Raw genomic sequence first — 11405 nt, forward strand, 5'->3', positions numbered from 1 at the left:
ATGTTCACACGATGTTTTAAAATAGATAGTTAATATGTATCTATTGACTAGGTGCCAATTCTAGCTGTAAACAAGACCAAGGAACAAAATGTGTCATCACTAGCGTGTACTATTCATCCAGATTAATTATCTACTGCAGGCAAGTGGTCTCAACAATGATACCGGTAACACGGTAAGGATCTAAAAAAAAAACAAGAGTGAGTCATGGTGAGAGAAACCAAGATTAAAATATACTCACCGACGTTGGAAGCGGGGCGACGGTCCTCGAGGTAACCGAAGCCCTGGGCAGCAACATGTCGTGGAATACGAATAGATGCGCCACGGTTGGCAACACCAGAAGAGAACGAAGAAATGTGGCCAGTCTCATGACGACCAGTCAAGCGCAAGTCGTTGTCCTCGCCATAGACAGCAATGTGGTCCTCATGACGCTTGCCAAGCTTCTCGATGGCAGCCTCGATAGCCTTGATGCCGCCCTTCTCACGCATGGCAAGGGTAGAGTAATTGCTGTGGCATCCAGCACCGTTCCAGTCACCCTTGAGGGGCTTGGGGTGGAAGGAGACCTTGATACCCCACTCCTCGGCAATACGGACGAGGAGGAAACGGGCCATCCAGAGATGGTCACCCATCTCAATACCCTCGCAAGGGCCGACCTGGAACTCCCACTGGGAAGGCATGACCTCTGCGTTGATACCGGAGATTTTGATGCCAGCGTACAAGCAGGCGCGGTAGTGAGCCTCGATCAAGTCACGGGCAAAGACCTTCCCGGTTCCTATTTTGTAATAGGACTAAATTAGACCTCGCGGTGTCTCAGGTATGGACCAATTACTCACCGACACCGCAGTAGTATGGGCCCTGAGGACCGGGGAAACCACCCTTGGGCCACCCGTAAGGAGAGCCATCGACATCAAAGAGAGTGTATTCCTGCTCGAGACCGAACCATGGGTGCTCGTCCTTGGCGAGGTCCATGATCTTCTTCGCGTGATGGCGGTAGTTGGTTCGGTTAGGAGTACCGTCATTGTTGTAGGTCTCAGCGAGAACGAGAATGTTCTTGCCACCACGGAACGGATCCTTGAAAATGGCAGCAGGGCGGAGATGGACATCAGAGTCATGGCCTGGGGCTTGGTTCGTAGACGAGCCGTCAAAGTCCCAAATGCGGAGGTCGTCAATGCTCTTGACCTCTTTCAAGACCGTCTACGCGATCCGAGTAAGCAAGTTGGTTCAGTATAATAGCACATATACCTACCATGGTCTTGGAACGAAGGCCACCATCGCCATCGATCCAAACATCTGTAAAAATGGTCAGAGACACGGTTGAAATGACTCGGAGCCCACTTACACTCAGCCTGGATACTGTCACCCTGGTCGAGAGTGAGGTAGGGGGCGAGGAGTTCGGGCTTGTACAGACCGGCCATGTCGTCGTTAGTCTATAGGGTGAATGGAATAAAAATGAGGTGATTGGAGGGGAGTGGTAAAGTCGCAGTTTACTATGGGGGGATTATAAGGTATGTCCCAGAGTGGAACCCTGACGTTTACGACAGGGACCCCAGGGCCCTTGCGCACCGCCACCGAGTAGGTCCATCGGCATTTTTCCTATTGGGGGAGAGTTGATCCGCTACGCGTCCAACCGGTCCGGAAGTCCATTTTACCTCATCGGCCGACTGTGGGGCTCATGCGCGTTGGGGACTGATGCCAGCTCACTCAACTCGACGCATTAGAGTGAGTCCGCAACGATTGTCGAGCTTACTTGGCCGAAAGACAAAACTAACAGCCGAAATTTATTGATGGGCGTAAAGCTTTCTTCCCTTTCCACATATGTTCACTGATGGATAGATTGCCCTTTTCCTATTTGGGCCCGCTTCCTTTCGGCCATGCTCGGTTCAACTTGGGACTGGACGATAAGACACGGCGTCCAAGTGACAGTCGGCCCCTCTTGGTCGTCGAGCACGCATTGTACGGTACCCTTTACCTCGATGTGCCTGGTGGATGATAATCACATCTATCGGGTATTACTCTGTACTTGTTCTACGATCTATTCGGAATCACCTGTATATGTATACACTGTACGAGAATTTCCCGGAACCGTTTACATGTGATGGTCGCTGCTAAAGAGCGAGATATTTGTGCTGTATCGATGGACAGCCTGTCGAACCATTCCAACCATCATTCACATATATTGTTTTATGTTACAAAGCCCCCGAGGACACTTACACATCGCTTCGCGTAGTTCCCCAATACACCCCGAACAGAACACCAGACGTGGCGCCGAGACAAAGCAATGCCATCATCTCAAGAACACATGGCTATGTTCCAGCCGCGGCAATAATGGCGTTATGCGCCACCTCTCGACTCCACTCCCGGAGTTAACACCAAGTATTCCTTCACTGCATGCTGCGTCATTTCTACCCAACCCGGACTCTCATAATTATTTCACGTGACCTCTCCCTCTCGCTCCTTCATTTCTGCACCGGTCGGAATTTGCATTGACTTTCAACAAGAACCCGCGACTGCTCAGATTTCGAATCCACCCCCACATAGCCGTTGACTAAAAGTCAACCCCACGTTTGATGAGTTCCGCCCCGGTTTGTGCCTACTGCCTCGTTGGCCAGTGCGGGGTACGATGAAAGGACAGTGCCTCGTTCCAGCACATGCTCTGGCATATTACGTGCAGAAAATCGACATGCTATCAAAACTCCTACTCAATCCTCACGTCATACAGCACCTGGCGACGCTTGCTCGGCCATGAACTTATTCAACATATTCAATTCATAGTCCCCCAGCTACCGTCACGAACTGCCTCGCGGAGACGCCTCTAAACTCCTCGGCCCTTTGCCTCTAGGGTTGGATCCTGGGCTTGCGCAGGATCGAGTTTAGAGTACAAACGCAAACGACGGTTGGCTGATTTACGCCAGCCATTTTCGATGCGCCGTGGAATCTTTGTCCTCTCTTTACGGACCCCCTATCATCGCTTGCGAGTTTGTAGAGAGCCATCGTATGGAAACTTTCCAACAGTGCAACTCAGCTCAGCAAACCTGAAACTTCCGTCAGGTGTGGTCTTTTCGAAAGTAAAGTTGCGGCCCGGAATACCATAATTTGTCAATCCAAATGGACTGCCTCGGTGAAACTCTCCCCTATCGCCTGGGCTTCGAGTCTAGCTTGCGGTAAAATGGGCTTTGACATTCGCAAAGCGATATGAAAATAGAACTCGTACATCTGTTCAGCCATGATGGGGAAAAGGGAAACTGACTTTTGAGTTTTTCCGCCGGGTTTACCGGGCGTTATGACTTAAAAGGTAATATATATTTATGGGCCTAATTTATCGAAGGTAACTGTTGAACAGATTATACTTTTGAAATGCCAATAGAGTGCGATAGGAAAGCCATAAAACGACCTTGTCGGCCCAATAGGCGGTAGTAGGGTGCTAGTTTGAAAGAAAGGTACGTTCAAAAGTCGTTTTGCCAAGTCGTCTTTAAAAGCTTTCTTTCCGATACATCAAACTGCCGTTTAGATTCCTAATTTCGTAGAAATCAATCGCTCTTTATGCTACTGTCAACCCCGACCAAGACACGTTGCTTGAATATCTAAATCGGAACACGGATCGAGATGCGCATCGGGTATGGTAGATCATTCCTTGCCATACTCGAGTGCCTTTTACGGTTGTATCGATCTCCCCGTCGACGCGTGAACAATATTATTAACTAACAATAACACGGGCATGTGAACTGCTTAGCCACAAGCGTCAAGTCGATAGGGGTCCACCTTGGTAAGCGATGCTATAAGTGCCCAAGTTGAATAGAGGTACCAGTGTTTGAGTCTGCGTCAAAGAATGAAATACATGTATCGGTTTAAACATATAGCTGTATATGTATAGATTATATATAGTTGGGCTGAAGCATATTGAAGTACGGAGGAGTGAGAAAACTGTACTGGAAGGTAGGTAACGTCGGTCCCATGTCCCAAGGACCTTCGTGTAAGGCCTCTACTTATCGGATGTATATATGACTCGGTCGGCGACGGCGTCGCCTAAATAACAAGTCGTAACACACACTCGATATTGATGATAAGAGTAAAGACAGGGAGAGTGGGTCGCAATCCCAGGACCTTATAAGGTGCCCGGGCCGATACATGCGTAAGCAGAAGAAACCAAATGAACGTATATAGTTAGTAATCAGTCTGAACAAAGCACCAGGTACAAGTGTAACGCTAAGAGGGGTAACGGTGTATCGTAAGGGTAACGCATACACCCGAGCTAGACCTACAGTGATCGCGTAACCCTTACACTTCAACGCGACGTTGGAATTTGTCCCTTGTCCAACAGACCATCGACGTAGCGGGATAGCCTATTATCATATATAAAAATTATACGATGTATTGCGAAATTAATTATATACAAAATAATACAATAATTTTTTTATCTTGATGTTAATGCGTAACAGTGAATTGGGAGGAAATCCGAATATACCCTCCAACTGCGAGCGGGGCCAATTCATCCTCCTCGAACTCAGGCCCTTCCTCGAAAGGCTGGGCAACCTCATCAGCAGTCCGTGCATTAAGAATGAATCTGATCGCTTCAGTTGCTCCGCGGCCGGCATCATCACTTTCGAGGACATACTCAGATTCGAGAATTATGTGCTCGTCAACCACTTCGGACGCAGTGGGACGAGGATGATGCCCAGACGTGAGCTCCGTATAAAACTCAGAGTTGGTTGTACGGAGGTCCAGGATGGTTTGATGGGCCTTGCGACTTGTAAGGCTCCAGTAAGATAAGTTGAAGTTTGTCCCCAGGACTGTGCAAAGCGCAAACGCTTGAAATTGTAGAAATGAGGTTGAGATTTAGCTTTGGAGGACTGAAGAGCGCACCTTTTGGAATAATTCATGCTTACTGATTGCAGGATAACCCTCAAACATCCAACCCACACTGCAGGCTCGAAGCGTTCTCAACGTTTGGTCATTGAAAAATCGGTCTAGGGGGGGGGGGACACCAGACTCCATAGCACTAAACGTTTCAAGCACAATATCCGCGTCTTCAACCCTAGAGATAGCCACCTTGAGAGCTCTACGAGGCCTCAAAAATCTCGGGGAGTGCCCTGGGGCTCGTGTAATATTCCCAAGTGCTCGCCGAGCAATTCAGATCCGTCAGATCCGTCAGATCCTGACGAGGAGGTTCCCAAAACCGGAGCTCTCAGGAGCGCTCCGGGGTTTTTGGGGCGCCCGTAGAGCGGTCAAAAAGTACGACCCCAGAGTCGGTTGGTGGGCAATCAATGGCTCCTCCTTTGGTAGTTCGACCGTGCCCGAGCTGATGCCAAGTAATCTCGAACGCGACCAATACCAAAGTACAGAATGGCCTACCTACTGGTACAGGTAAACAGCCCGGGTATCAGTGTGAATGGCATCATCGACCAATAACCGATCACTCCACACTGTAATCGCCAGAAACATAAGATGGCTTAGTTTGACGATAAATCTAGTTATTAAGGGAAGTCACCCACCAAAGGGTCTATAAAATCTACGGTACGACCTGGCTTATCAGCAATCTATTGTATCATGTCCCCGACAGCGTTGGATTGTCTTGTGACCTGTGCCTGCGGACTTTTTTTGGTTGCTATATACCAACGGCGTACTAGAACCACGCTCCTTCCTCTACCTCCTGGCCCTCCACGTTGGCCACTGGTGGGTAGCATACTCTCAATTCCTCGAGGCGTACAATTACCGGTCATGTTCACACAATGGGGAAACAAGTATGGTAAATATTGATAGTGTATTGATTTTAAAGCTGCTTCTGCTAATCTGCCACATTTTATCCATAGGAGATGTGTCTTACGTCAAGTTGCTTGGGCAGGATATAATCCTCTTGAACTCATACGAAGCAGCTACTGGGCTGCTTGTTGACAAGTCTGCAATCTACAGTAGTCGTCCTCATCAGATCATGGCTGGCGAATTGTATGCGCATCATAGCATTACCAATTGCACTAGGTTCTAGCTCATGCTCTTTAGGGTCGGTTGGGGAAAGGTAACATCATCTCTCCCGTATGGCGAGGAGATAAGAATGACCCGCAAGCTATTGCACGAGGCTATGAGTCCTGAAGTCATGTCAGTGAGTGTATTCTACAGGAGGCCTTGATAGCGCTATAACGAAACCGAACACCATAGGATCTTTACCCACTCCAAGAACAAGAAATGGTCAAGTTTGTTAGAGTATTGTTAAAGAATCCGAATCAATTGAAGAAACACATTTACCAGTGAGTTCGATCACAATCAGATACTTTGTGCATAGTTTTATTGTATCAATTTCCCGCAGAATGATCGGATCTTCCTTGCTGAAACTTATATATGGTTATAACGTCAAGGGAGTTGACGATCCTTTGATCGTACTAGCCAATAATGCCATAGATATATTTTTGGTTACAAATGAACCGGGCGCCTGGGCAGTTGACACTATTCCTTTCTGTGAGACCAAGTGATTTGATTATAATTTAGTGCATCTGGTAGCTGACTATATGGGATATGAATAGTAAGGTATATTCCATGGGCACCATTTAAAAGCAAAGCAAAGGAATGGAGAAAGACAGTAAATGAACTGGTAGACAGACCTATGAGGTTTGTATATGATCGGTTGGTAAGTGAAATGGCTGTTGGCGTTGTCGAATAGAGGTAACGGAACGGAAAATCCAGAATATGGGAGACGGGATACCTTGTTTGGTTGCAAGTTGGATTGAACGCGAGGTAAAGACAAGTATCCAAGGCAAAGAAGAGATTGACTATGAGTCGTTGGTAAAGGTAATTCTTGTGTTTTCTTGCGGTACTATCAGGTTGACGGCATTGCTTGATATAGTGGACAGGCGCCTCAGCTATTTTAGCAGGCATGGATACAGTGAGTCAACCCTCAATTGACAGGTTCACATCTGAATTTATCAACAGACCGCGGCGGCTTTGAATAGGTTCTTTGCATTGATGGTTACTCATCCTGAAGTTCAAAAAAGAGCTCAGGATGAAATTACGCGGGTTATTGGCAGTGATCGCCTCCCTACGTATGCTGACCGCGAATCCCTGCCGTACATCGAAGCAGTGTATAAGGAAATTTTGCGGTGGAACCCGGTTGTACCAGCCGTACTTCCTCATCTCTCTACAGCTACTTGTGACGATGAGTTCCGGGGTGAGCGGCTAATACTTCCTATTAATACATTATGTTTATCGACCATCCAGGTATGCGGATTCCCAAGGGATCAATTGTGTTTGGAATTGTGCAGAATATGCACCATGACCCACAAACTTACCATGACCCCCACATCTTTAACCCAGAGCGTTTTATGGCCTCTTCCGGGAATGTGGAGCGAAATCCGGAAGATACAATATTTGGATTTGGACGAAGGCATGTACCCGGAGTATACTTAAGTGCATATATCTGACAACCATTAATGCTTAGGCGTTGCCCTGGAGTGAATGCGGCGCGCTCCTCTATATGGTTGGCGATCACATTCGTACTCGCTAGCTGTAGCATCACACCCGCTCTGGGACCTGATGGGAAGCCCGTACAGCCCAAGATGAAGTTCACCAATGGACCAGTTAGGTATGATAATATCATGTTAAGAGGCGCATATCTTATTCGTTCAAACTAGCCATATTGAGCCATACGAATGCACTATCATTCCAAGATCCCCCAAGGCTATTTCTCTGATTGAGGAAGCATCTGACATGATGACCTAATACAATCAATTACCAGTAATCTTTGAAAGTTTGTGTATACGATCGTTCTGGCTCTGTGACTTGGCGAAATATAGGAGTAATTGCACTTCATTAGGGGCAAGGTTGTGGCTCTCTTTCGTTGTAAACAAAAAAGAGTTATATATGCTAGTGAACTGAGGTATGCGAGAGCTGATATCGAGCTTTATGTACATGTATGTGTCTAAGCACCAGCAGTGCATGTATAAGGGTTGCACATGACATTCACAAGGCTGAGTATTCAACGCATCATACTTTCTCTCTGGATGTAGTCATTGCACTGTATATTTGGCTTCTCCGACTACATCGAACCATAAAGATCCACTATCACCCCTCGGTCTTGGAAAGTAGTTACTATGGTTAAAGGTATCTTCCACGTACATATGAATTAAAATCGAATGCTACTTTACAAGCTGTTGTTTACCAGCGCTCTGACGAATTAAATACATTTGTAACATATCAAACACACCCAAGCCCCAATTCTGCCATAATTTCCTTCAAAATCCTGAGCACTGTCCACAACACCCCCCATTTGGTTGAGCTGGATTTTGCAACTCGACAGTAGGTTGTGTACCTATGTACCATAACGAATTCAATTCTTGAGTAAAATCTGTTGTAAGGTCCATAGGAACGCTTATTTGTTCGTACATCGATCCCAGCTCGGTAGAGGGATACGTCGCGAAGAGCGCTGCATCTGGGCCGGTGAAGGGGTTAGATTGAATGCTGGGTATAGGAAAAGCACTCCAGTCGATTGGTTGAGTCAGATCTTCCCATATTGCAGGATCAATGCCACCTGTAAGTAAAGCAGCAGTGTCATCATCATTCTGGGGAGGGGTGCTCAAGTGTGACGAAGGCTGAGAGAGAGAACTAGTTGGGGATTGCCCTTCCGAAAGGATTGGGGCGTTCCATTTTTGTGCCAGATCCAAGATTCTGCGTTTCGAATCTTCGGCAGACTCAACCCAATAGTGACTTTGTTTAAGTTGGTCAAGGTAAGTCAACCCAGTCTGTACAGCTTTCATCGCATCCGGGTCCTTCGGACAGAGAAGCAAGATCGTGCAAGCACTGAAGATATCGTAGGCAGTGGTAAAACATGGCGAATGAATGAAGTATTTGACCAGCGCAATAATGCGTAAAGCAGCAGTACGACATTGACCAAACGCAAGTGCTCGACATCGACGTTCGATGGCTTGATTGGCAGCATTCATCGAGCGAGCCGATGAGGAAGGCATAGAATCCTGGCGAGATCCGATAAATGGTCGGTTTATCAGAAGGATGAACAAGTTGATAAAAATACTACAGAATAATGGTTCGTGAGTATTTACCACTGTACATGATGCGAATTTTTGACTTGCTGGAGGGCAACTGGACGTAAACTAGTAACCTTCCCTGAGAATATCTTCTCGGCTGTCACATTAATCGGCAGATCGTCGATGTATGCTTGAATAATTTGATTATTCTTCGTTAGCATATTGTAGTCTTCCATTGCGGTTCGTACTGGAGCATCGAATGCGTAGCTGGGTACTATTATTCGGTAAAGTGGACTTGTAGGTAAAGCGGTAATACTCACATGTCCATGAGCATTGTTTCGACGATATCGATGAGATTGTTGAAACGGATCCACGAACCGTCAATCGGACTAGCGTGTGATGATTGATTGTCTTGATTGGTTCGCCCCCAGCCAATTTGACGTTGGATGGAAGGATATTGGGACGAATACTACCAGGAGGCCTCTTTGTAGATATGGACCGACGATTATGCAGGGGATGCACCCCCATGATAATCGAGAACAATCTTGTATTCGATCAGCCACACCACTGGGAATCGCACATACCACCCACCTATCTAAAACGAATATTCCCCAAAAAGATGAATCCCTCATATCCTTCATACGTTGGCTCATAACCCCCCGAGCAACCAGTTCGGTAGAATCAATGTGCAAGCCCATCTTGTTGGACATAGCAACAACCAAACCTACCGACCATTTCCAGTAAAATAATCGAATGAAGAGGTCGAAACGCACCAGTCAAACTCCACCCAACAGACACGCGACCAACTCCCATCTGGAATATCGACAAGAGCTGCACAGCTTGCAAAGTGGCCATAGTAGGTCGTGCTAGTTCGTGAATCACGAGTGCTTCGGCGCGAGCTGCATATATTGCCTTGCGCCCATATCCCTGGTGTCCAAACTGGACGCCAATTGCCAACATCATGTCGATTAACATAGGCGATACCCATTCCGACTCGCGTTCTCCCTTTTTGTAGGCTTCTAGAAAAATATCACGATTGACAACCATGAAGTGGATGTCTTGCCATTTCCAGAATTTATTGAGTAACTCCGTCTCGATAGGGTCATCGAAGAGGTTAGATGTTTTTCGCTCGTCAATGCTATCTCGAACGCCGCAGCGACCGAATAAGCCCGAGACAGGAGGCTCGGCGGTTGCCTGTCCGGACAAAAATCGGCTCGACGTAGGACCGTAGTAAGAAAAATAGGAAGACTCAGGTGCCGATGAACCGACCAAATCCTCGGAATCCTCAGTAGTACGAGAAACAGATAGCCGCAGTCGCCCAATGTCGAGGATAGCCTCGACGGATGCTCCACTGTCTTCGGGCAATCTCTCATCGGGGGTAGTTTGGGACTTGTCGCCAGGGTGATTGTTTTCCGACAGCGATGACTCGTTGCTTGGACCGAGTCCGAGTCCGGCATCCTCCGACTCGAAAACTCCCAATGCGGGGTCTGCGGGAGGCAAAGTCGCTCCAGTTGCCTGGATTGCATCCTCTAGTGTCTTGATCCGCGCTTCCAAAGTTGCGACGTATGAACGAGGTACGGGCCTGGCGGATAAATGGAGGAGAATAAGGTATGGCATAAGGTCCATTATGAGTATCACTTACTTTCGTTTGTCTGAATGTACATCAAACGTACATGTTGAGTTCTTCATAGTCCGACAATAGCCACATATTGGACGGGTTCCATCGCACTGAATTAGAACAAAGCAATAAAACCCCGCCGCGAGTCAGATTTGGCGCCCAGCTGTCAATTATAGTCCGTGTTTTACCTTGCGCTTTCTCGCCCTGCAGAAATTACATGCGAGCGAGACTTTGTGAGGGCCAAGTTTTGAGGAGCGAGGAGGAAGGGGAACCTGAGCAGGCGACATGAGTGAGCGTGGAAAGGTTAAGCAATGCAAGATTTAGATTTGACAAACGAGATGATATACCAAATAACGGCCGGCGAAATCGCCCGGTCAACGTTCGCAGGGAGAAGTGGATGTTGACCAGCCGGGGGTTGGCGCTGACTCATCCAAGTCTGTTTTCCCAATCTTGGTGATGACCATACATATGCACCGCAAGACCTGCGGGTCAGACATGCGAATTATGACGAAGTTGACCGAGTGTCTGTCTACTCCTGCATTCTGATCTGCTATGCGGCCATCTCTCGCCGCGGGCATTATATGCCGCTCTCCGCACGCTTCTATCCCACATCAAGCTTGTACAGTATCACAGGTCTTTACAGAGTATGTACAATCACAACCATCAAGATCAATCAGATCGGCAGTTATATTGTTTAGTTTAAACGGTACGTTCCGAAACAATCACAAAACACAACGAGAACTGCGCTCTAGGTAACACATGCACTGGAGACGTAATGCACTGAGAAAGAGAGCTTCTTTTACAGCAGGTAGAACAGGGACACA

At 47.4% G+C, this 11405-nt stretch overlaps 4 protein-coding genes across 4 annotated transcripts; 1 reads left to right on the forward strand and 3 right to left on the reverse strand.

Annotated features, from left to right (window-relative positions):
• Window positions 1-130: 130 nt before the first annotated feature.
• On the reverse strand, window positions 131-1412 carry RhiXN_04524 (glutamine synthetase; the record flags this gene model as incomplete). Its single annotated transcript, XM_043324341.1, has 5 exons — window positions 131-180; window positions 239-769; window positions 831-1191; window positions 1244-1287; window positions 1337-1412. 5 exons carry the CDS (start codon window positions 1410-1412, stop codon window positions 131-133), a joined length of 1062 nt encoding a protein of 353 aa, XP_043176760.1.
• A 3007-nt stretch (window positions 1413-4419) lies between these two features.
• On the reverse strand, window positions 4420-4905 carry RhiXN_04525 (uncharacterized protein; the record flags this gene model as incomplete). Its single annotated transcript, XM_043324342.1, has 2 exons — window positions 4420-4802; window positions 4881-4905. 2 exons carry the CDS (start codon window positions 4903-4905, stop codon window positions 4420-4422), a joined length of 408 nt encoding a protein of 135 aa, XP_043176761.1.
• Window positions 4906-5712: 807 nt separating this feature from the next.
• RhiXN_04526 (cytochrome P450 family protein) lies at window positions 5713-7486 on the forward strand (the record flags this gene model as incomplete). Its single annotated transcript, XM_043324343.1, has 11 exons — window positions 5713-5740; window positions 5805-5937; window positions 5992-6091; window positions 6148-6236; window positions 6296-6444; window positions 6510-6613; window positions 6670-6774; window positions 6830-6868; window positions 6916-7150; window positions 7201-7379; window positions 7421-7486. The coding sequence occupies 11 exons, from the start codon at window positions 5713-5715 to the stop codon at window positions 7484-7486; spliced, it is 1227 nt and encodes a 408-aa protein (XP_043176762.1).
• A 727-nt stretch (window positions 7487-8213) lies between these two features.
• Window positions 8214-10671, reverse strand: RhiXN_04527 (Fungal specific transcription factor domain; the record flags this gene model as incomplete). The annotated part of the gene is made up of 7 exons (XM_043324344.1): window positions 8214-9009; window positions 9042-9230; window positions 9284-9432; window positions 9486-9507; window positions 9555-9687; window positions 9737-10545; window positions 10637-10671. The coding sequence occupies 7 exons, from the start codon at window positions 10669-10671 to the stop codon at window positions 8214-8216; spliced, it is 2133 nt and encodes a 710-aa protein (XP_043176763.1).
• Window positions 10672-11405: the final 734 nt, after the last annotated feature.

The sequence above is a fragment of the Rhizoctonia solani genome, chromosome 1 (genome assembly GCF_016906535.1).
Source record: "Rhizoctonia solani chromosome 1, complete sequence".
Classification (NCBI taxonomy): Eukaryota; Fungi; Basidiomycota; class Agaricomycetes; order Cantharellales; family Ceratobasidiaceae; genus Rhizoctonia; species Rhizoctonia solani.